This window comes from Pogona vitticeps, chromosome 2 (assembly GCF_051106095.1).
Source record: "Pogona vitticeps strain Pit_001003342236 chromosome 2, PviZW2.1, whole genome shotgun sequence".
Lineage (NCBI taxonomy): Eukaryota > Metazoa > Chordata > Lepidosauria > Squamata > Agamidae > Pogona > Pogona vitticeps.
This window is the reverse complement of record NC_135784.1, coordinates 13,531,992-13,557,693: the sequence shown is the minus strand read 5'-3', so window position 1 is coordinate 13,557,693 and position 25,702 is coordinate 13,531,992. Positions and strand designations below refer to the sequence as shown.

At 47.1% G+C, this 25,702-nt stretch overlaps 1 protein-coding gene across 3 annotated transcripts in view; it reads right to left on the bottom strand.

The window, feature by feature from the left end:
* The window catches only part of LOC110070857 (class I histocompatibility antigen, F10 alpha chain-like), a 51,135-nt gene extending 30,552 nt beyond the window's left edge, over positions 1–20,583 (bottom strand). The window contains exons 1-8 of one of the 3 annotated variants that reach the window (XM_078387923.1): positions 20,340–20,583; positions 16,090–16,365; positions 10,681–10,959; positions 7,694–7,978; positions 5,501–5,587; positions 4,839–4,871; positions 2,934–3,407; positions 926–1,783 (exon numbers count right to left, since the gene is read on the bottom strand). In XM_078387923.1, the coding sequence (XP_078244049.1) occupies positions 3,295–3,407; positions 4,839–4,871; positions 5,501–5,587; positions 7,694–7,978; positions 10,681–10,959; positions 16,090–16,365; positions 20,340–20,406 (1,140 nt within the window). In that variant the 5' untranslated portion in view covers positions 20,407–20,583 and the 3' untranslated portion in view covers positions 926–1,783; positions 2,934–3,294. Of the gene's footprint in view, positions 1–914; positions 1,895–2,933; positions 3,408–4,838; positions 4,872–5,500; positions 5,588–7,693; positions 7,979–10,680; positions 10,960–16,089; positions 16,366–20,339 lie in introns of those variants that run through there. The other 2 variants (XM_078387922.1, XM_078387921.1) reach the window with 2 other exon arrangements.
* Between the last annotated feature and the right edge of the window lie 5,119 nt (positions 20,584–25,702).

The window sequence follows — 25,702 nt, the reverse complement described above, 5'->3', positions numbered from 1 at the left end:
CAAAGGCTGATACGAAGCCGTCTGGTCCTTTTAGCTCCCAAAGTTGGTTTTTTAACTCTCCAATTGGGGCTTCTACTTCGTTGAAGCTGGAACTATTTGAATGGATTTTTTCTCGTGATCAGCTGATTCTGTCTTTTAAAGATGGGATAAGTATGCATGTGGGTGGTGTTTTGGTGATGTGGGCGCTTGGGGGCTTGATGCTTGAGAAAACAAAAATACCTGCCTTTGCAATCATCCTATTTTTAAAAAAACAATTACATTCATGAGATTAGTGCTAGATCACCTCATCATTAGTATTTTTATACTAGTTTAGATAATACTAGATAATTTACAGATGAAGAAAAAAGTTAAATACAGAACAGACCTAGATGAAATAAAAAATGTTTCTGTGGCATGTTTATTTCTGCACATGTTAAAAAGTATTTGGGAATGCTGCCACCTTTTCTGGAACACTGTGCAACTCTTTCAAACCAAGAGGTTTGACAACAAACCATAAAAAGATCGGGAGAGGCAGGACCAGAGGAAGGAAGGAAATATGTAGGGGCTGAAATGTCCACTGCATCACATTGAGTGTGAAGCATTTCGCAGCACCTGTGTGTGATCACTGACTCCGGGTTCAACTACAATGCAGGCTGTGACTCAAACTGCAGCAAAGTGATCCAGCTGGCCAGTGTAGTTGCAGCCTGAGCTAAGGGGAGGTACAGGAAGCCCTTTTCCCTTCTAATTAACATGGCTTTGGATCCCAGAAACTAGCCGGGAAAGACTTAAAGAACAGTGGAGGTGGAATTGGCCCAAGTCCTTCTCCTCCTCCTCTTCTCTCTCCTCTTCCCCCGACAAGGGCCAGGTCGGTGCTTAGCAAGATGGGCTAAGAATGAGGCTTCTGAGGCACAGAGAAGGAACAGCAACACAGCAGATGGGAAAACACCAGACTTTATTGAAATCCAATTATTCCAGCTGTTTAATGTACATGTAGAAAAGAAATCTTACACCCACGGCCATAAAAGCCAAGTAAAATATGTTACTTATGTCACTAAGAAGGAGCTCCAATCTAGAAGAATCAGATCATGATTGCTTGAACATTTGAAATTCAGATCAGGGACAGTGATCATTGATGAAATTGATTTTATAGGGAATTTCAAAGTGTTCATTACCAACCAAGAGAACACAGGCACCCTGAATTCATTATTTTCCCCCAAATGTTAGTAATTTAAGTGCAAGCAGGTAAACAAGCCAGAAATGAGTTAATATATTAAAGATATGTATACAAATAATGTGAAAGTAGCATTTTAACCCTTCAGAAATACAATTTTTCTCATAATCTCTTGTTAAGACAAAATAGACTAAATAACAGCTCTGCTTGTCAGTCACGCTCTGAAGTAAGAAAGCTCCACGGACTGCAAAGGTTGATTGGCTGGCTGATTGATTGACTGACTGACTGATGGATAAAGTGATCAATATGCTGCTTTTTTCCTAGACTGGGAATCATTACAGCTGCAGTCTCATCAATTTAAATAACATGAATCACTAAATATTTTGTCCATCCAATGGTGGGCCTAAAATTCTTATTTCAGCTGGAAAGGACACAGGAACAAGGTCTTAGGACTGTGGAGTTTTCTGAAAGCACAACATCAAGCCAAGCTTTTCACAGTCCAAAAATAGGCATTAATTATAGCTAGTGAAAAAATGGAAGAAATTGTGAAAGGGCACCGCACGATTCAGAGCATGATGGATCCACTCTTCCTCATTCGGCTTCCTCTGCAAGAAGCACCAGCCATGAATTGGGCTGAAAAAAGAGGAAGAATATGTTCAGGATGCTGCTTCGCAGACAGGCAAGAGCAGACTCATCCCCTTCTTTGTCACTGGATTTGGGGTAAGAGTCGGCAAAAACAGTGATCTGTTATGAAGAGAGATGGAGCATGCCGAGAAGCTACATTTTTGGTCAGGAGGGCAGATGGATCAATCACTGCACCCTGACATTCCTGGAGAATCATGCAGGAGCAACTAAATGACTTATACCCTGACACCCAGATCAACTCAGATAGGACAGTCGGGATTATCTGGTTCTCACTGGTATTTAACCCCTTCAGGGATACATGTTAGCTATGACAGACAACCACAGACTCAAAACTACCAAGGGGTGTTATGAAGTGCTATAGCGCTCTGTTCAAGTGCCATACTTTTGACCTTGACGGGGGGGGGGGGGACACATACAATTTAGATCCTTCAGTGCTGAGGGCAGGCTTTGGGCCATTTCTAAACCGAGGATGCAGTAAAATGGCCTTTGCATATTTGAAGCGCCGGAGGCTCAACCACACAGCAAGCTCAGTATTTGTTGTAGTTGCGTCTGGAGTATGCTGGCAACCCAAACTATTGCATAGACTCCAGGCATGGCTTGGTCACCCAAAGCAGTCCTGCCTTTACTGCTTCCTTTCTTCTTCCTCCTTCCAATGGACATGCCAGTCCTTCCCTGAGGTGGGAAGAGGTGGGAGGCTCAACTGCTTTGGCAGGAGAACCCCCTCTTGCCTCATCAGAAGAAGGAAAGGACCATCAAGGACAGAATACAGAGTGCCACCCCTTCCTTCCACTTTTCCTTTCTCTGATCTGTCACTGACCCCCTCAAAACCTTCCCCTCCTGCAGCCGGGAAAGGCAAGTCCTGGCAACTGTCCGGAAAGAGGCTGGGTGGGGAAGCAGGACTCCCAACTGGGCTAAGAGGCTGCAGCTGCAGGAGTCTGCTTAATAGGGATCCATCATCTTCCCAGAGATCCAGTCCCTCCCTTGCAAAACTCTTCTTGTATTCCTGGAGTCAACAGTGTTTGGAAAAGGGAGAAGGGATCTGTCCTCAGGATGAATGGACTTGGCTTCCCCACCTAAGGCCTTGGCCTCTCTCTCCCCCTCCTGCTCACAGATGATAAGCCCGTTCTCTGCAACTCACCTCTTTCTGAGGATGCTAAACGGCTCGGTTGCTCCCTGTGTGGAGAGAAAGGAGGAGACCAAGTCAGCATCTCCCTGAATTGTGCCTGACATTGTGACACATGCGTCTCAGGGGGTCTGTTCAGTCTTCAGGAGGTCAGACCTCAGAGGCTAAGTTATAACAACATAAAGGCCTCCATCAGTCGTTTTTTAGAAGTGCCCTTGCCCTGAATGGGTATCTCAGAAATATTTCATCAAGACATGCTGTCTGATGATGCTCTTCCACTGATAAGTGGGGCTGGAGAATCAAAATGGGTGGGGAGGACCCCCCTCTCTCCTCTGGGAGATCTGAAGAAGCAGACAACATGGAGAGACCAGGGGCTTCAAAAGGGTGTCTCTTTCTTTTCCCTGCAGAGTCTGTGAGATGTGGGTTTTTTTCCGGGTGAGATTCCATCACACTTACCTCCACCGGAGCTGTTGGAACCTCCATCATTTGCTGGAAAGGAAGAAAAGATCAGGAATTCAACATCCATGGATGGATGGGAGGGGGGAGGGGGTAAGCCCTTTTCTCACTCACACAAGAGTCTAACTCCTACATTAAACTACAAAATCATCCATGCAGGAGGATGATAAAAATGGACATCTAAATCTGGAAGAGACAGGGACAGGAGAGGCCAGTGTCTTCTGGGGAGAAACATAACCTGAAAATAAGCCCCAGTTAAGTGAAACCCCGCCCTCCACCATGGTGCAGCAATCAGAAGATGATAGGACTGTATTTGAATAAATATAGATTGTTGTACATGAAAATAAATAAAATATCCCCTGAAAATAAGCCCTAAAGTGGTTTTGGAGCAAAACTTAATAGAAGACCCTGTCTTATTTTCGGGGAAACATAGTTACTACTTACTGAATCCCCCAAAGTGCACAGAGTGTCATGAAGTGGAAGGACAGGTGGTGGTTGTTTTGAGCCATCGAGTGAGCTCCCACTCAGGCCCACCTTCTGCACGAGGGACCTCCTCCTGATCACGGAACAGCCCTGCTCAGCTCCGCTCTTGGGAACGATGGTTTGCCTTCCTCTAGTTTTCACCCTCCAGTTTGGGGGCCTCCCAACCTCCAGGAAGGTTCCAGCAATGGCCTCTCCAGCCTTAACTGCAAGTGAGGGGTTTTTTTTTTACTGCTACGACACCTTTAACGGGGTATTTCCTGCATGCCATTTTCCACATTTTATTTGTTCACTTTTATAACACCATCAGGAGACCTTGCACCCGAGAAGAAGACTGATGTGTGATGTGACCAAGGATGAGGGGAGTGGTAGTCAGCACCCTGGAAATGTACCATGCTGAAGAACGTTTCTATAAGACACGGATCCTAGGAACTTGTGCCAAAGGCATTAAGAAAAAGTGGGCTTGGGGAAGGGACAGGAAGTGGGGAAAGGGGCAACATGGAAGACCGGGCAGAGGTGGCACCAGGCAGAGAGCCTTCCGAGTCCACAAGGCGGCTGGGCTGCTACCCTTCTGGCTGCCAGGGAGCCCAGACAACGAAAGGACTAGCAAATGTTCCTCCAATGCGGTCTCTTCACTGCGTCTTAATCCCATGTGATAGGAGGGGATTGTGCTTTTCCTTCCCACGTCCCTCCCTGGCCTTTATTTCATTTTTTTAAAAGAGCATTTTCACCATAAGATGTCAAGCAAACTGCAACTGAAGCCTCCCTCACACACCACAGGGGGAAAAACTGACCTTGGGAAACGACTGAGAGACCGACCGCACTCAAAGGACAGGCTATTGATCAGCAAGACTGCTGCTCCCCACCCCATAATTCTCCACAACTGCTCTCAATGGCTAGGGCTGATGGGGGATGTAGTCCAAGAGCTTCAGAGGCAGCCTTAGGCTTGGAATTTAAACACAGAAAGAGGAAAGTTCTACTCACTTGATGCTGCCTTGTAGCCTTCTTGTCGTTTCTCTGCAGAGACAGAATCGGAGAGTTATCGCTGAAGGCTGTTCCCAGAGATCATCCAAACCCACCCCTGGAGGCAGGGAAGGAAGGTCTCCTGGTAGCAACAAATGATTTCATTGGTTCCCATGGAAACCCTCCTGCCTCTGGTCCCTCCCTTCTAGAACCATGGTTGTCTCAGATGTTGCTAAACAACAACTTCCATGATCCTTTGCAACTGCTCACAGTAACCAGGGCTGATGGGAGTTGTAGTCAAGAACACCTACAGGGCCACTTTCGTCTCCCTCTGCCCCAGAAGAACCCTGAGGTGCAACTTAGGTCAGCACAGAAAGGAGGCGACGCTTCCCATGATACTCTGAGAAGGGGAGATCTGGGGGTGTCCCTCATCATTTGGGAAGATTTCAAACGAAGAACCTGCCAAGCCTGACTTTGGCTTGAGACACGTGGGGATCCCTGGGAAAAAGGAGCAGACCCGAGATGCTCATGACGAGCCCTGACGGAAGGTGTAGGAAGAGAGCAGGGAAGCCCAGGCCATGGGCCTCCTCTCAATTTTCCCCCTGAAGGGAGACTCCACAGGAAAACGCCTCCCTCCAACCACACAGAAACCTCCCAACCAAGGCATTCACTCCTTGACTTACTGATGTAGAACCAGGCGCCAGCAATCCCAGCCACGATCAGGAGAAGAACTACTGCGACGCACCCAATAATGAGGCCCAAGTTGGAAGCTGAAAGTGAACAGGAAGAACGAAATAACTGAACACGAACCCAGAACCCCCCTGCCCTGTTCAGGAGGAGATGAAAACAGTCTAAAAGGATTTTTAACAGGGCTAACAAGTGAGTGAGAGTGATGAAGATTTGAAGCAGGCGGTTGCAGCCCCCAAACCCAAGAGTTTTCCTCAATAGGGAGGCCCATTGGGCATGAAGAAGGAGAAGAAGAAGATTCCTCCGGAACGCGGCCAGAAGCTGGTGTCTGACTGTGCATCTTGTCTGCAGCAGGTCCGAACAGCAAAAGGGTGCTCTCCTAAGGACTAAAAATGTTTGCCATGAAGGGATTAAATAATTTTGAGAGTGAAGAATTCATTACCAGTTGCATTTTCAGTGGAATTTGGGGGAACCACTTCAAAGACTCGTGGTGAGCTATATGAAGGGGTTTTGTTTGATTCATTCATTGCAAACAGCTGAAAGTTTGTAAATTTTGTCAATAAATAGGGAGTTTAATACAGTGGTGCCTCATTTAACAATTGCCTCGCTTAACGAGGAAATCGCTTGACGTTTAGGTTTTGCGATTGCAAAATGATGGTTTAAATGGGAAAAATCTGCTTCACGATGATTGGTTCCCTGCCTCGGGAACCGATTTTCGCATTACGAGGATCTAAAAACAGCTGATGTCAGGTTTCAAAATGGCCACCAGGTGTACAAAATGGCCCCCCGCTGTTTTCTAGGACGGATTCCTCGCTTTATAGGCACCAAAAATGGCTGCCCCTATGGAGGATCTTCGCTGGATGGTGAGTTTTCAGCCCATTGGAACGCATTGTTTAAGTTACATTGATTCTGTTTAAGTTACATTGGCTACCAGTTGCTGCCCGAGCCCAATTCAAAGTGCTTGTTTTGACATATAAAGCCCTAAACGGCTTGGGCCCTGGATACCTGAAGGACCGCCTCCTTCCATATGAACCTATCCGGCAATTAAGATCTAGCCAGGGGGCCCTTTTGAAAGAGCCATCCCTTAAGGAGATAAGAGGGCTTTTAGAGAAAGGGCCTTTTTGGCAGCTGCCCCCAGACTATGGAATGACCTCCTGACTGAGATTTGTCTGGTGCCGACACTGATGACATTTCGGTGCCAGCTCAAAACCTTCCTGTTCCAAAAGGCTTTTAATTGAAATAATATCAGCTGTGGGTCTCATGGCTATTTTTAGAATATATATTTTTAATAGCATTTTAATTATTCTGCGCTTTTATTTTGCCTTTTTATTGTATTTTAAATGTTGTAAGCCGTCCAGAGACCTCCGGGTTGTGCAGGCGGCATATAAGTTAAATAAATAAATAAAATAAATAAACTGAAGGGTTTTCAATGCGTTTCAATGGGCTTTTTATTTCGCTTAACGAGGATTTCGCTTTACAGCGATTTCGCTGGAATGGATTATCCTCGTTAAGTGAGGCACCACTGTAATTTTGATTGCAACTGTAGATTGCATAGATGGCTTCTCAAGCTCCCGCCCCCCCAAATAACTGCCTGTCAGATTTGCAGCATCCTTGTAGAAATGAAGTGTGAAGTTAATGGGGGAGATGTTGGAGTTGTCTATATTTTCTCACATGTTTTCAGTGGTTTTCGATGTTTTTTATTTATTGCTGTTAATTTCTATAATTGTTTAATTCACTATATTTTTATCTACATTTTTCATTTAAATGCCGTTACATTTCTCTTGAGTGCCTTTACTTTATTGTATTATATTCAAAAATTCGATTGGAATCCATGACATTTATGCTAAAGTAAGAATTAAAATACCACAGTTAATTTTGTAACTTGCAAGGACATGCTTACAGGTGAAAAGACAGGAAGCAGGCTGTGATCACAGCACAATAAGTTGTGTTTGGAGGGAAGGAATTGTCAAAAGAGTTACAATGGCAAAAAAAAATTCAACCGAATTCAAATCACATGTATTTGACAGTGAGGGTCCTATTGAGGTGTATGTGCTGATCCAGCTGGAGATGCTGCTGAGAGACTCTTGAGTCTCCCTCCTCCCTCAGTGAACAGGCACCCACTCCGAAATCCATCCAGCTGCCCCCACCGAAAGGGCAGCCTCTCCTCCTCCGCCCCTCTTGTCACTCACCAGGCGCCTCCCAAGCCAAGACCAGAGGCTCCCCCAGGCTGGCATGGTCCACGTGGCATCGGTACTGGTCTCTCTCCTTGGGGTCGATCTCGATGCTGAGCCAGGCGTGGTAGGTCCCGTCCGGATAGGGGGCCACGCTCTTGTGGAAAGTGCCTTCCTGCAGGACCTCTCCCTCCTTCCTCCAAGTGACGTCAATCTCCTTGGGGTAGAAGCCGTAAGCCTGGCAGACGAGGGTCTCCCTGTCATCGTAGCCCTCCTGGTGCGTCACCTTCCCCACGGGACGATCTGCAAAAAAACAGCAGCGCTGGGATGAAGACGGAGTCCCTTCCTGTGCCTGGCAGGACGGTGGCTTGGCTTCGATCCCGTGGGACTCTTCTGTTCTTCCCCACAAATCCCTCCCCCGGAGGACTCTTGATTTTCTTTTACAGCGAAAAGGAAATTTATTTTATTTATTTTATTTATTCAATTTTTACCCCGCCCCTCTAGACAACGTCTAGCAGAGCTTTTACTGGTATCTTGAAATGATCTGAAAAGACTCAGCAAGCCAAATATTCACGGTTCTGGGAACTGGCCAGGGCATCAGCCCCAGAGACCGGGTGCGAGAGGCAGAAATACTTTGTAGCCGAGGGGCCAGCAAAACCTCCTGAACTAGGATCATCTTCCTCATTGCCTTCTAGGAAGGATCTCTGCGCCGGCTGCTCTTTGCTCTCTCTCTCTCTCTCATCAGTTCCTTCGCTGGCCTTTATTATTCAATATATGTAATAAATAAAACACAAAGTCCCTGAAGAGAACCATTCACAGTCTTCTGAATTGCTCTCTCAAAATTAAATAAATGAAATCTCTTCACAGCAGATTTACATGGACTAGAGATACCCTAAAGGTTCCTACGACATTTGTTATATTTGTAATAGCGAATGCCCCCACTGTTGTTGCCTTCCTCGTGAGAAGCCGCCCCAGCCATCCCCACAGAGTATCTCCTGCAGATGGCAAAGGGGCTGAGCCCCCAGGAATTGGGGAAGAAAGGGTGATGAAAAAGTTTGGGAACAAGTGTGGTAAAAGAAAAGAAAAATTGCAGACGAGACCAAGAATTTACAGCAAGGTCTCCTCCTGTCTAGTGGCCAGTACTGATAAAACATGAGGCTTTTTTTTCCTTTCTTCTAATATTTTAAATACAGGACAGTATTTTCAAACCATGGGTAACTGAATCAGCGGATATTGATCCAGTAGATACTGGGGTCCTAATATTACTGTGTTTTAATTACAGTGGGGTCTTGACTTGAGAACTTAATCTGTATTGGAAGGCGGTTCTCAAGTCAAAAAGTCTGTAAGTCAAGTCTCCATTGACCTACAGTGCATTGAAAACCGATTAATCCTGTAACAGGCCGTTTTTGTTCCATTTTGGTTTTTTTCTGGTCTGCAAGTCAAATCTCAGTCTGCAAGTCAAACCTAAATTTTGCGGCCAGAGAAGTGTGTAACTCAAAAAGTCTGTAAGTCAAGCTGTCTGTAAGTCCAGGGTCCACTGTAGTATACTGTTTAATTCATTTTAATGTTTAATGTTCTATGTTGTTAATTCTATTCTTTTAATTTTGTGAGCTGCCTTAGGTCCCCTTATCGGGAGAAAAGTGGACTATATATAAAACAAATAAAAGAATAATTAAAAGGCAGACCACACATCTCATTGTGGACTTAAAGAACATTATTTAAATCTCTCCCATTAAACCATCCATCCCAGCCCTGGATCCCAAAGGGATGAAGAACCTCCAGGGAATTGCGGGGGGGGGGGTGTTCCCCTCTTTCTTTCCCTGGGAAACTCGGGGTGACCCCACCTTTGCCCTCCTCGACCCCACAACCTTCTGCCATCATCCTCTCTGAAGTGCTGGGAGGCAAGAAGGGGAAGGACCAGGGGTGCCCCTGGGAAACCAGAAAGGATCCCTGGGAAACGCTGTTTTTTTCTGTGGGGTGGGGAGGAAATCCCAGGGGAGGAAGAAGGAGGAAGAATACTGGGCATTCCTGACAGCCAAATGGAAATCAAGGACTAAGTGGAAAAAGCAGGGGTTTTTGTCTGGCGGGGGAAGGATCAGGCCTGCCCACCCCAACCCCCCCCCCAAAAGCCACCTCCTTGGGAAGAAGGCAGGAGGGGAGGGGGGGCTGTGCCGGGGAAAAGGAGGGGCAGGAAACGCTGGAGTGTTGGTCCCAATGAAAATAAATAGGCAAGTAAATGTGTCACACAATAACAGAACACACACTGTGGGCAGAGGAGGGACACACACACACACACACACACACACACACACACACACACACACGGTCTCAAGCGAAATCTGTTTGGTTTTACTTTCGTAGATTTTCAGGTCAGAAATCTGGGAATGTAGCCAAAACTGCAACTCACACAAACAAACAGAGTCACAGACACACACGTGCCCGAAGTTGGTTTGGTCCTAGCCTCCCACAGCCTTTCCTGAATAATGGGAAGGGGTCTCCCCAGGAACTAATTGGGGGGGGTCTCCCCACGTCTGTCGAAGGGAAGGAATGGCTGTCCCTCCCAAAGCCTTACACTCCCCCCTCCCAAAAAGCTTGATTCTTGGTCGCAAGGAAAATAAAGAAGCAATAAGTGTCAGACAGCAACAAAAACAACAACAAAACACACACACTGGGATGAGGAGGGAGCCAAGCTATCACCCCCCCCCCCCCGTCAAGTCATGTCTGTCAGGTTTTGACTTCTGAAGATTTTCAAGTCGGAAATCTGGGAATGTAGCCAAAAGTGTATCTCAGACACACATACAAACACACACACACAAGCGTGCACAGACACCAATACGCACACAAGCGTGAAGTTCGAAGGCGCTTTGGCCTAAAGCACCCACGGCCTTTTCTGAATAATGAGGGGGGTCTCTCCAGGAACTAACTGGGGGGATGTCCACCCTTCCCAAGGACCCACAATCTCTCTCACACCCACACATTTTCCCTCCCCTCCCATGTCCCCTCACCTCTCCTGAGCAGACTCTCCTTCCCGTAGTCCAGGTGTCTCTGCAGCCACTTGATGCAAATCTCCTCCAGGTACTCTTTTTTCCTCTGGGCAATGGCTGGTTCCTTCTCCCACTTCTCTTTGGTGATCTGGGCCTTGGAATCGGCCGCCGTCCAGGTGAGGGTCTCCTTGTCGAGGGCGATGTAGTCCCTCCCATCGTAGGCCTCCCGGTCATACGCTCCTCCTTTGCTCCCATCCTCCCTCAGCTCACAGCCGTACATCCACTGCAGGGAGTGAAACCCTGAAAACAGACCCGTGTGTGTGTGTGTGTGTGTGTGTGTGTGTGTGTGTGTGTGTGTGTGTGTGTGTGTGTGTGTGTGTGTGTGTGTGTGTGTGTGTGTGAGAGAGAGAGAGAGAGAGAGAGAGAGAGAGAGAGAGAGAGAGAGAGAGAGAGAGAGAGAGAGAGAGAGAGAGAGAGAGAGAGTCGCAGACGGGGAGGGGTGAGAAAGGGGGACTTCCTCCCACAACCCTCCCCCTACAAATGTAAATCCCCTCCAAGGCGCTGAGAAAGGGACAACCTTCCCCAATAAATGTAAATTTCCCTCCAGCAGGGCCAGTCCCCTCAGAGACCATCTCAGCACTTGGGGGGGAGTTGGGGGGAGAGTTTCCAGGGGAGGAAAGAACCCCCCCCAGAGGGCCCTCCTTCCTCTTTCCTTCATCGCTTTGTCTGCTCTGCCTTTCGCCTCATAATGACCTCCGGCCCAAGAGTCAGGCAACATCCCAACACGACCCTTGAGGAAGTTCTCTCGGCTGCCTGGATGGGGATGAAGCCCCACACCTTCCCCACGAAAGACCCCCTTGGGTCCCCTCCCCACAGCCACCCACCCAGAAGGGGATTCAGCAAGAAATTCGCCCTCAACAAAGGCCTAGATTCCCCATGGAGGCCCCACCCCACCTCTCCACCCCCAGGCGCCTCCTCCCCCATGGTCTGGAAGGGCAAAGGGGGGCTTGCTGTGCCCCCCATTTCCCCACAGCCAGCTCCCACCTCCTCCTCTCCCCTACTTCCTTTTTGGACTCAACCCTCGCTCTTCCCAAAACAGACCCCTAAATCGGGGGGGGTAACTTCCCCATTCCCCCAAGCCATGAGCCCCCTGCCCACGGCTCCCCACCCTGGCAGGGCTGTCCCTTGGGGTCCTCCCTCCCTCCCTGCCACCTAGGGAGCACCCCCCCATCTATCCTGGGCATATAGGAAAGGCCCTTCTTCCCCACCATCTTGGCCCAGTCCCCCTCCAGACAGCCAACAGCAGGGAGTCAAAACCTGACCCACAGAGGTGGGTGGGTGGGGCTCAGGGGAGGCAAGGAGCCCGTCTCCCACTGTCCCACACCACCCCTTCCACCTCCTCTTGCGCCCCCCAAAAAGGGCCCAAATGGGGTATTTTTCTACAAAAGGAAGAACCACGCTTGTTCTTGGAAGCGTCTGGCACCACAGGACGGAGCCCCTCCGAGGAGCCCCAAAGAGGCAACACAGCCATGTTATGTCTCATCAACTGACTTGGATCAACCAGAAACATGGTTTTTCTGAATTAAGACGCATAGACTACAAATCCCCTCCACCTTCTCCTTCACTTCCCCCCTCCAGGACCAAATGGACCCCCTCTCTCCCCACCCACCAGATTCCCTCCCCCCAAGGATCCTGCCTCCACATCCACTGGGCTCCCCTGTCAATCCCAAGAAGGACAGCCAGGATTCACCCCCCCCTTCAAATTGAAGGAGAAGAAATGGGGCAGAAAGAGGGAAACTGGGGGGGAGGTTCTGGAGAACAGAGAGCTCTCCGGCTGAATTGCATTGAAGCAGACAATCTGCTAATGGTTGTTGTGGGTTTTTCGGGTTCTTTGGCCGTGTTCTGAAGGTTGTTCCTCCTAATGTTTTGCCAGTCTCTGTAGCAGGCAAATACATTTAACTCTGCTAAGTTGTTTTACTGAATTGTTTCCAAACACCTTGTTCCCATCAGACATTCCAGTGAGGGAACTCACAACTAGAGGAGACCCATTTGAATCAATGGATCAGACAGGTGAGGAGGCATCTCACCCAATCCCCACTGACGACGCAATGGCTTGACTGCACGAACTGACAGGGTTTCAGAACTCGGCTTTTCCAGAGCGGCTCGTCTTTGGAGGAAAGACTCTTTCGGGGTCCCCACACTCCCCACGGGGTCTCCCCCTGGTTTTGCAACTGAGCCCCCACTGACTGGTAAAGACCCGAAGACCTCCAACCACGAGATCTGCCCCCTTCTAATTCTATGCCCTTCCACAGATAAGACAAACCCAAGTGGGATTTTGCCCAACTCCAAATGGCTTCCTGCTCGCATCAGAATGGCTGCCTTCACCCAATATCTTGTCCTCCGACAAGCCTTCCCGAGGCCCAACACAGGAACTCTCTCCCCACACCAGTCATCACTGGTGTGCCAGAAACAAGCCACGTGTGGGCAACACAGTGATTTCACTGGCATTTATTCTCCAAAGGAATCGCTCTGGAATTTGGATTTCATGTCTATCATCCTCTCAATTAGATGTGGCTCCGTTCTGGACGCATCCATGAGAACCACCTCCTGGGCCAGCCAACTTGTGGATGAAACTTAGTTGGGCTCCACATTCGTGGTCTAGAGCGACAAGGGTCGGCCAAAATGGCACAGAGGATGGAAGGCCTCCATTTTTTGCCTCTTGCGCTTACTTGCCTGGGGGGCCTCTCTCTCATCCTCACATTTTTTCTGTCTAACAACAAATCTAGCAGAAATCACAGGCTCCCTCCTCATAAGGAATTTCTCTAGCCCCCCCTCTTCCAAGTGTACTTGGTAGGGGATGCTACTGCTGCTTTCTTAGTATCCTGTGCCCATGAGTTCCACCGGCCCACAAGGCTATCTTTCCTTTTGAAGTGGACAGAATGGACTCCGTTGCTTCCCACTCACTTCTCCTGATCCACACGTGGGAAACATCCAGATGTTCTGAAGACTGCAAACCACCCACTCCCAGACCACTTCTGCACTTCCAATCCTGAAAAATATTGTTCTTTTAAAAATGTATTTTAATGAAAAAAGGGTCTTCTCATGGTCTCTAGTGAGAATCTTTTTTAAAAGGTTACTTTTGGGGGACTTGGGGTGCCAGGGTGGAAACGTGGCAGAGGGAATGCAGGGGAACCTTTTCAGGGTCAGATTGATTTATTTTAAAATGGAGCCCCTCGGACAGGGGACCTTGGGGGCTCCGGAGGGGCAAAAAACAAACAAACAAACAAACAAACAAACAAAACAGCCCACCACCCTTCCCTTTGCCCACCTCTGTCCTCTCGAGCCGCTGATTCTCTCCTTTCTATCTTCTCCTCTTAAAAGAGCTGAAAGCAAACTCCGAATTAGAACATTTCTAGAGCAGGAATCATCGGTATCCCGCTACGGATCCTCAGATTCCTCCCCTCAAGAACTTTTACGCACTCCTCTCCAAACAAGACAAAATGATGGATGGATTCAAAACTGCAAAGTATGACAGTACATCCCCATGTCACAAGTAAATCAAAATAAATAAAATAAATAAAAGTATTAAATAAATAAAATAGAATAAATGTCATTGTTTTTCTGCAGCTTGGGCCAAGACCCTCAGGGCCTTCTCCTTGCCCACCCTTTTAAAAACAGGTTCTTAAAACCTACATCCCCTTCCTTGCATTTCTGTATACAGTAGGAACACACACACCCCGGCGTATATATACGGGATTAGTTCCAAACAAACCCCCCTCTCTGCAGATGCTGAAAACGTGAATTAAATAAAACACTATTACAATAGCAAAGGCATGGTCTGTGGCACCCTCTTCTATGTCGTCTGTTATAGTAATGGCATCATGCAAATATACTTCTCGTACCATTTCCCCCAAAATAAGACCTAACCTGAAAATAAGCCCTAGTATGATTTTTCACAGCATCTTAAAAAGCAGAGAAATCACCTTGCTGACAAAGGTCTGCATATTCAAAGCTATGGTTTTTCCAGTAGCAATGTATGGAGGTGAGAGCTGGACCATAAAGAAGGCTGGCCGCCAAAGAATTGATGCTTTTGAACTGTGGTGCTGGGGGAGAATTCTGAGAGTCCCCTGGACTGCAAGGAGAACAAACCTACCAATTTTGAAGGAAATCAACCCTGAGTGCTCAGTGGAAGGACAGATCCTGAAGCTGAGGTTCCAATGCTTTGGCCACCTCATGAGAAGAGAAGACTCCTTGGAAAAGACCCTGATGTTAGGAAAGTGTGAAGGCAGGAGGAGAAGGGAATGACAGAGGATGAGATGGTTGAACATTGTCATCAAAGCAACCAATATGAATCTGACCCAACTCCGGGAGGCAGTGGAAGATAGGAGGGCCTGGCGTGCTCTGGTCTATGGGGCCACGAAGAGTCTGACACGACTAAACGACTAAACAACAACCACTTGATGAGGAATGGAGGGCCAGACGAAACATGTTAAGCCTCAGGCACATGTCTCCCTCCCCTTGACAGCTGGTTCTTCTGCCACAAGGCATCCATTTTGTGCTTGGCTATGATATACGACAACTTACTTTCACGTTTCGTGTTTTTCTTTTTTCATGTCTCCAGCACACTTCTTTTTTAAAACATGGATTTGCTACTCCCCACCCTCCACAACTCTAAAAGCCAGCCTGCTTAGGGTTGTTTTAAGATGTCTGTCTCTTCAAAACAACCGGGGGGGGGGGGACTGGATGCCTCTGAAACCAGACCCTGCACGCTCAGCGCCTGCTTTAAAGAAAAGGACCAGCTGCCCGCTTTTGTTTCACTCACCTCAAACAGTTAACATTTTATACACTGTGACACAGTTGTTGAGTCATCATAATTCTTACCTGGCTGTTACCTTTACTTTCAAAGTAACACTAACAATACAAATTCACCTCCAATGCATGTTTTTTGAGGTAAACCTGTATTGTCCAAAAAGGGAAGTGAATGAAAATCCACAACTGGATCCAAGGACGCCTGTCTTTGGTCTCCCCACGACCCCCTGCCATCCCCCAAATTAGAAAACGTTCCACTTTAGAGGCTGTAAACCAGACGGGAGATGCTTCCAACCCGATTTCCTGATATGCTCAATGGCCCTGAATGGCCCGCCTGCCTTCCTCCCCTCCTTGCCATCCGGAGAGGAGCAGCTCGGCCCTCCTGTTGCTTTCCCTTCGGTTACCATTGCTGTCGTTTTGACTCCACTCCGACTCCCCTCTTTCTCTTTTCTCCGGAGTGGGGCTTCTCTGTCCTGTTCCTCTTCCCTCCCCCCAATCAATGTCGAGCCAACCGGAGGGAAAAGGGGTGCCTGCCCTGGGTGGGCCTTCCTTCCATTTCATTCCTTCTCCCAACATCAACCCTGGGAGGAGAACTGCTCCCCCCTCCTTCCTTCCACTCACCTCCACTCTGGTTGTAGTAACGTCTTAAATTCTGCAGGCTCACTCTGTACACCTCCTCGTTGTTCCGGCATATCTGGGTGTTCCTGTCCCAATACTGGGGGTCATCCTCATCCACCTTCTTGATCCAGGGCGCCCGAGGCTGTGTCCTTCTTGTGACGCTGTCATACTGGCTGAAGAGCTGGCCGTCCACGTACCCCACTGAGATAAACTGGGGTAGCCCCTGGCTGGGTTCGGACACAGCAGTGTGGAAATACAGCAATGAGTGCGAGGAGGAGCCTGGAAAGGGATGGGGAGAGGGAGCAGAATTAGGAGGGTCTAGAAGATGATTTTACCCCCACTCCCACAATCCTGTACTCAGAAGCATCCTATTAAAGTCTCAAAAATATTGTAAAAATATGCCTAGAAATGCATGGATTTTGGTGAAACAGCACATATACTGCATCGAGATTTAACAGATACTTAGGTTTTTGGTTAAAACCTGTATCTGTTATATAATACCAGTCAATGTTTTTATAATTTTGACTGTGCCTGGTATTTCTAAATAATAATAAACAACATCAGTATCATTGTTGTCATCCTCATTCTTATGGTGTGGGGAGAAACTGGTTCTTGCACATAGACCTCACAAAAATTACTTCCAGGAAAAACCCATTGAGTGATTGTCCCAAATAATTCACCAAGCAGTAAAGTTATTCTCCAAATCAAGAGCACTGCTGCAAAACCATTGTCCCGAAGGCTTCCAGCATGGGAATTTCTCTCCCCACCCCTTTTTAAATAAGGGGACAGGAGAAGAGAGTGTCCAAGGACCTTTACTTTATTGGTTAATTGCTTAAAACTAAAGGAACTGGGGCTTTGGTGGGCGGAGCATGCGCGGTAGGGGCAACCTTAAACTTTGTTACTTTTCTGTTTAAGCACCAGAATATTCTGAGAGGATCTATGCTGGCACTGATTTAACCCTTTTGTGTGCATTCACAGAGGCCACGCTGAAGAACTGCAAATTATGACAATACATTCCCATGTCACAAGTAAATCAAAATAAATAAAAGTTACTAAATAAATAAAATGGAATACATGTCATTGTAGGTTGGGCCAAGACCCTCAGGGCCATCTCCTTGCCCATCCTTTTTAAAACAGGTTCTTAAAACCTACATCCCCTTCCTTGCATTTCTGTATACAGTAGGACACACACCCCTGCGCGTATCTGTAGGGGATTAGTTCCAGAAAAAACCCTCTCTGCAGATGCTGAAAAATGTGAATTACTGTATATCAAACACTATTATAATAGCAAAGGCATGGTCTGTGGCACCTTCTTCTATATAGTCCGTTATAGTAATGGCATCATGCAAATATACTTCTCATATCCTGTTTCCCCCAAAATAAGACCTAACCTGAAAATAAGCCCTAGTGTGATTTTTCACAGTATCTTAAAAAGCAGGGACATCACCTTGCTGGCAAAGGTCTGCATAGTTAAAGCTATGGTTTTTCCAGTAGCTATGTATGGAGATGTGAGCTGGACCATAAAGAAGGCTGACCGCTAGAAATTGCACCTTCTACAGGGAATTTTCAGGAGGAAGCCAACACAGGGCCCAAATCCGGAGCAAGAACTCGTTTCTTCTTGGTGTCCAGTTGCTGCTTTTTCCTTCCAAAGATGGAATAACAGAACCTGCACTCTGGATTTTGACTGCCCCCAGCAGAACCCTCTTTTCCATTTATTCAAATTTTCCAAATGGCATTGGTTGATTTTGTATGTCTGCACTACACAAACACCCAGAAAGAGCACACACGTAGGAATCCTTCAGTCTTGAGAGACGTGCTCTGAATAGAGGACTTGGAACAGTGTCTAGTGTGGCTGAAAAGGCCAATTCAAGAGTGACAATCCTTTCCACACTGAAGACAAAAGGGCAAAAAACAGTGTTTTTCAAATAGGATAGCCAAAATTTTACCTGCTTTTTAATTTTTACTTGGAGGCACGTGAACATCTTACTTTATTCTGAAAATATTTTCTTTCTTTCATTTATTTGTATGTTACTGATGGTGTAGAATTTACAGACAACACAAAATCAATCACAAGAGAATCTACTTACATTGCAGTACAACTAGACACAATCCCATTGCTAAAAGCAACAACATTCAAACAGAATGTGGTGCTCTGTTCCCAATCCACTCCTGATGGGTAGGATGATAATCCACCAGCATGCCACCCTAGATTTCCACTTTACTGTATTGTTGCCCTGCCCCTAGAAATCAATCTATAACATGTCCCAGGAAAACTAATCATGTAACACAAAACTGCTATCAATGGAATGACACATTCAAGTGAGCCATTAAAATAGCCAACCCCATGCAATTAAACCTCTCCATATTGAGGAGTGATAGCTCTTATTTCCAAAGGAAAAGAAAAACTGGATCCAGGATATTAAAAAAAGGTCATATTCAGACAACATGGTTTTTACAGGGGATAAACCTGAAACCATCACCAATGCAGAAGGCACACTTGTGTGTGACGAATAGCATGACTACATCTGGCGTTTTTGCAACACTGCAAAATGATAAACTGTAAAAACCTATACCTCAGATCCATGGTGTTGTGCCACAACAAGTGTCAAACACCCCTGTGACTCCCTCAGTGTTGGCAGATGGTATGTGTGATTCAAATTTATTGATTTTACAGTGGACCCTCGACTTACAGACGGCTCGACTTACAGACTTTTCGAGTTACAGACTTCTCTGGCTGCAAAATTTAGATTCGACTTGCAGCCAGAGAATCGACTTACAGACCAGAAAAAACCAAAATGGAATAAAAATAGAATAAAAACCACTGGTTATGGGATTAATCGGTTTTCAGTGCATTGTAGGTCAATGGAGATTCGACTTACAGACTTTTCGACTTGCAGCCACCATTCCAATACGGATTAATTCCTTAAGTAGACGGTCCACTGTATTTCTATATTGCCAATCTGGCTGCAAAGGTCACTCTGGGTGGTTTCCAAACCAAGAATAACATTAAATAATAAAAACACAGACATCACAATAAAATAAAAAGAAAATGTGTGTGTGTGTTTAGTCGTTTAGTCGTGTCCGACTCTTCGTGACCCCATGGACCAGAGCACGCCAAAAGAAAATGACTATCTCTTAAAAAGTAAGAAATACAACACAAAAGGTTTTAATAAAACTATTCAAGAAGGCAGGCTTGGTAACATAGGAGCTGGAAGAAACCCTGCCTTCTGACTGTGGAGTATTTCCGAAGACCCGAATGAATCACCAGGTTTTCCCGAGTCTCTTAAAAGTTATCAGTGAAGGGACCCTCCAGGCAAACCTCAGGCGGAAGGGGGTTCCAGAGATGGGGTGTCACCTCCAAGAAGGCCCCATTTCTGGTCTTCTCTTTCCAAACTTCTCTCGGGGTCGACGTCCTCAACAGCTTAGAAGGGGGCAAGATCAGACTGAAAGCCATCATCCTTCCCAGGTATTGAGGAGGACCTGGTTCTTTGTCAGATCCAAGGGAACCAAGAGGACCTGGAGTTGATTTCAAGCATCCCCCTTTCCACCCAAAGCCCTTCTCTACCTTACCCGAGTCCTTTAGTCTTACCTACTGCAGCAAGATCTGCTCTTGGGGGAGATCTGGGAAGGTCGGGGAAAAGATTTTTGGGGTTTTTTAAGCATAAAAAGGAAACCCTCCCAGCCCCCGAGTCTAATCAAGCCCTTCCTGCTGAGCCAGTCCGGCCCTGCACAGACACACATCAACATATTCCCTCTCTCCCCACACACACACATTCTGCCCCTGTTTATCATCTCTTCCTTTATTCTGCACCTGAACGTCACCTGACGTCACACCTGGACTGAGGGGATGCTGCCTCGTCCTGACGACCCTCATCATCCAGAGGAGGGGAAAGGGGGCGTCCCTCTGCTCAGCTATCTAATACAGTACTATGCGGACAGCACTTCGGGGAGGGGGAGTCGCTCGAAAGTCGAAGGTGATTGCATTTTTTTTTCAGCCTATGAGACCAAGAGCCCTTGAACAGCGTGGATCCGAAAGGGGACTGACTTCGGATTAAATGGCACACTCTTTCCCGGACGTCTCGCGCCACCCAAAACCCTCTGAAATGTTTTTATCCATCGAGAACAAAAGCCTGAACGGTCAGGGGGAAAAGCGGATCCAAGAAAAGGAGCGACTCCGGATGTCCCTCGTAAAGCAAGACTTCGACGCCACTTCTGCGGTTCTTCCCCCCCCCCACCTTTCCCACATTACTCACCCTCGCAGCCCCCCAAGAGGAGGGCCAGCGCCCCCAGGAGCAAGGCAGGCGCGCCCGGAAGCTTCATGCTCGTTGTCAAGGCCGGACCTCGTACTTTTTCCGCTGGGTTTTTAATTCTTAATCCGGAGCCATACCGGACCCTCCGCAAACGTCGCCTGACCTCCTCCCAATGCGAAGTAGCGCGACCTCAAGCCCCGCCTATTTCAGACCGAGCTGCCAGGATTGGTGGAAGGGAAAACACTGGACCAATAAGCTAAAAGAGTTAGGATTCCGTCAGTAGTTGCTACCCAGAAGACCCACCGCCAGCGAGCAGCTGAAAGCTGGAAAGGGAAAGAGAAAGTTGGGGGTTTTCCGGGAATCCCCGCGAAGGGGCTCCGCTTGGAGGGAAGGGCGTTTGTGCGGAGGGGAGGAAGGAAGGAGCCCCCCCCCGGGGGCCGAGGGGGAAGAGAAAAGGGGGGGACTCGTGCCTGGCGATGCAGGGGGACGTATGTGGGCGCCCAGCGGGGGAGGATGGGCTTTGGGGTGGCGAAGGACCCCCCTCGCCTCTGGTGCTAGAGGTGGGAGAGCAGCGCTTCCCGTTTAAAAAAATAAAATAAAACTTTTAAAACGGTGGCTGGTAAAGGAACGCTTCATTTCCTGAGTCTGGTTCTGTGCCTGCAGTGGGAAAACGGTGGAAAGAGTAAAGACACGTCGTTATTTTTTCTGTGCCAAACAGGTGGGCGTCAGGGATGGTTTTTGGAAACCAGAGTGCGATGCAGGGTTGCTTTAAAGGTTGGGAAAAATAGATCTTTGGGGAGAGGCTCCGGTGCACCTCCCTCCCCTGAGAAGGTGGTCTCTGTCCAGAGGGAAGGAGGCAGAGGTGGGATTCAGCAGGTTCGCACCTATTCTATAGAACCGGTTCCTAAATGTACTATTGGTTCTTAGAACCGTTTGCTGGCCTGAGATGAATGAAGGAGGAGGGGCCAGGTGACCAGCGACGAGCGGAGGGAGGGGGGCACATTTAGCTGCCTCCCTTCCCGTACCACACTGAGCCATCTGAGGTGGGGTGTGGGTGAGAGAGATAAAGCCTTGGAAAGAGCAGAGGCATCACTGGGGGAAAGGGGGGGAGGATGAGTCCTTGACGTCACTGGAGGAAAGCCTATGGCCTTGAGGCGGGGGGGGGGGTGATTGACAAGGCATGAGGGCAGGATACAGAGGGAAAAAGTTTTGGGGTGAGACCACTTCAGTCAAACACCCAATCATCCTTGTTTTACTATGATTTTTTTCAAGTTAAAGGTACCACATAAGACTGTTGCTCTGCCTAGAAACCACATTAGGTATGCAAAGGCGGCCTCCAGGTAACAACAAGCAGGGCTATCAGTCATTTCAGGAGCAGGAAAGGGGAGGGAAGCAATTTTTGCTGGTGAGCTATAGGGTGAAATAGGAGGTAAAGGGGAAGGAGAGATGTGTCAGTTTTCTGTCAAACTTGGTCATAAGCACCCACTGTGAGGTGTGTGTTTGGCACATGCCCACGGTGAGGGTAACAGCAGCGGTATGTCCAAACAGATACACTTATCCAGATGTCTTAATCATGTGAGAAGTAGTTGTGATGATAGGCAGTAGGGAGACCACTGTGGAAGAAACCCTCATCGGATCCCACTGTGCTGGGCATTTATTTATTTATTTATTTATTTATTTATTTATTTATTTATTTATTTATTTATTTATTTATTTATTTATTTATTTATTTATTTATTTATTTATCCGTCATTAGGACATAGAACCTGTTGTTAATTTATTTGAATCCCACCACTGGAAGGAGGCCTCGGATCCAGGCAAAGAAGAGGGGCCAAGGGGAGATCTATGCCTGTGGCGTCTCTTAGGGTTCCAGGATTCCCTGTACAATTTCACATACACATAAAAAACCTGAAAAGGGCTGTCCAACATGTTGTGGTCTGGTCCCACCAGTCTGCTACTTCTTGTATTACAATACTTCTTACTTTTGGGGAGGCATCTGATGAGTGACAAGAAAATGACATAAAGTCTGAGAAATTCCTGTCAAGATGCCTGCAAAAAATAACCTATAAAAGTAACTTCTAAAGAAACAAAACTATTTTCTTCATTACAGGCACAATCAATTCATTTCTCCTTGTCGTCTTCCTTTGGAAATGCCATGTTGTCAGGCCCTCCTTATACAAACAAGTGACTTCTGACAAGCATGTTTTTTATAATTTAGGGTGACCAAATGAAAAATACAACAAGATTCCTGCATTCGCTGCCGCTTAGAGACGACTGGTAATCGCGTGGCTAAAAAATCTTATAAAAGCTGCATCTGGTGAAATGTCCTATTTCAAAGCAGTTATTCCAGTTGCGGGGAGCCTGTTCCCTTTTAAAAGAAATCAGGTCCCCTGAACGTAATTACTTTGCTAGGCTGTGAAGCTTAAACAGTTGGAGACAGGACTGATGGGGTCAGCAGCTTGAAGCTGGGGATGGCCATTTTGTGTCTCTCTGCTCTGCGTAACAGAGCCAGCCTATACAAAATGGCTTCCCTTTCTGGAAGGCAGGGAGGGAGAGCCTCCACCTTGTCATTTCCCTCCCTTCAGAGGAGAATTTTATCGTGGGAGAAACCAGGCAGCCAAGGCTGAAACCGAAAAGCACCGTGAGGATTGGCCCAGGACCAAGACACAAGGAATAGCTCAGGGCTGGCAAAACAACGCCCTTGACCCCTCCACGCAATGCCCTCTCCAGCATTCATTGCCTGCACTGAACTGCTTGTCTTTCCTGCCCTAGAGTTTTTATAGAGGTGGATCTGGGGGCTGGCTAGTTTCTCCTTCTCTGGCTGGATTGCCTCCCACTGGCCTTTGCCCCCTGCCCCATTTTACCACCCTTTGTGATCTCCAAGTCGGGCAGGAAAGTCCCCGGGTGCTTCCTGCAACCCTGCCCACTTGGCTCTGACTTTTCCTTTAAACCAATGGTTTGTTCTAAATTTTGTTTTCAAAGCAATGATTATAATTTAAAGGGCTGCTTTTCAATACAAATTGCAACTGTTTCCAAAGTACATGTTGCTCCCTTTCTCCCTTCTTCTTTCACCCAATTTTTGTTTTAGTTTTTTTTAGCTATCTCCTACATCTGTCACTTTTCTGGAAACCTCCACACCCCCTCCGTGATCCTTTGCTGACCCTCAGCATGACCACTTTAGACTCTTTTCAGCCCTGCAGAGGTGGGCTTTCGGGTGGTTTCAGGGCAACCCTAAGAGGCACCACAAAGTTTGTTCTTCCAGACACCTTGGACGTATTGCCGCTTCTCTTCATTGAGGCAGGGAAACGGCACCATTTCCTCCAACACCGGACCAAGGAGAGTGGTGTCTATGGGTGGCTGGCACCCTGTAGGGTTGGCAGGGCAGAAGGCCCAGTCCCCAGTGTTGGCAGAGGTGGGTGCAAAAGTGCCTCTTGTATATGCATGCACACACGCATGTGGCCAAGGAAGCAGGCATCCAGGCGTCCCCACAGATCCCTTCTGCCTCTGGTAAACAGGGAGGCAGGCAGAACACAAGATGTACGGAAGCCTCAAATAAGGACCAAAGAGTTTGGGGTTTTTTTACTAATCGTAAACACTTGATCTCTCCAGCTGTGTCCTCTTCATGGATTGCTGCCTTGTTGTGGTGAAGGGGCTTGAGTAACTCAAGGAAGCTATGGGCCGTGCCATGCAGGGCCACTCAAGACAGACAGGTCATAGTGGAGAGTTCTGACTAGACACAATCCACCTGGAGTAGGAACTGGCAAGCCACTCCAGTATTTTTGCCAAGAAAACCCCATGATCAGAAACAAACGGCTAAAAGATATGATGCTGGAAGATGGGCCCCTCAGGTCGGAAGGTGTCCAACATGTTACTGAGGAAGAGCGGAGGACAAGGACAAGTAGCTCCAGAGCTAATGAAGTGGTTGGGGCCAAAGACAAAAGGACACTCAGCTGTGGACGCACCTGGAAGGGAAAGGAAAGTCCGATGCTGCAAAGAACAATACTGCATCAGAACCTGGAATGTAAGATCTATGAACCTTGGGAAGCTGGATTATTTCATTTATTTATTTATTAATTTATTTAATTTATATCCCGCCTATCTGAATCACATAGGACCACTCTAGGCGGCTCCATTGGATGTGGTCAAACAGGAAGTGGCAAGAATAAACATCGACAAACTAGGCATTGGTGAACTAAAATGGACAGGAATGGGCGAATTCAGCTCAGATGATTATCATATCTACTATTGTGGGCAAGAATCCCGCAGAAGAAATGGAGTAGCCCTCATAGTCAACAAAAGAGTGAGAAAAGCTGTAATGGGATACAATCTCAAAAATGATACAATGATGTCAATACGAATCCAAGGCAGACCTTTCAACATCACAATAATCCAAGTTTATGCACCAATGACCAATGCTGAGAATGAAATTGACCAATTCTATGAAGACTTACAACACCTTCTAGAACTGACACGAAAGAAAGATGTTCTTCTCATTCTAGGGGATTGGAATGCTAAGGTAGGGAGTCAAGAGATAAAAGGAACAACAGGGAAGTTTGGCCTTGGAGTTCAGAACAAAGCAGGACAAAGGCTAATAGAGTTTTGTCAAGAGAATAAGCTGGTGATCACAAACACTCTTTTCCAACAACACAAGAGGCGACTCTATACATGGAAATCACCAGATGGGCAATACCGAAATCAGATTCATTATATTCTCTGCAGCCAAAGATGGAGAAGCTCAATACAGTCAGCAAAAACAAGGCCTGGAGCTGATTGTGGCTCTGATCATCTGCTTCTCATAGCAAAATTCAAGCTTAAACTGAAGAGAGTAGGAAAAACCACTGGGCCACTCAGGTATAATCTAAACCACATCCCTTATGAATACACAGTGGAACTGAAGAACAGATTTAAGGAACTCGATTTGGTGGACAGAATGCCTGAAGAACTTTGGACAGAGGCTCGTAACATTGTACAGGAGGCAGCAACAAAAACCATCCCAATGAAAAGGAAATGCAAGAAAGCAAAGTGGCTGTCCAATGAGGCCTTAGAAAAAGCAGAGAGGAGAAGGGAAACAAAATGCAAGGGAGATAGGGAAAGTTACAGAAAATTGAATGCAGACTTCCAAAGAATAGCAAGGAGAGATAAGAGGGCTTTCTTAAATGAACAATGTAAAGAAGTAGAGGAAAATAATAGAAAAGGAAAAACCAGAGATCTGTTCCGGAAATTGGAGATATTAGAGGAACATTTTGTGCAAAGATGAACATGATAAAGGACAAAAATGGGAAAGACCTCATAGAAGCAGAAGACATCAAGAAGAGGTGGCAAGAATACACAGAGGAATTATACCAGAAAGATTTGGATATCCCAGA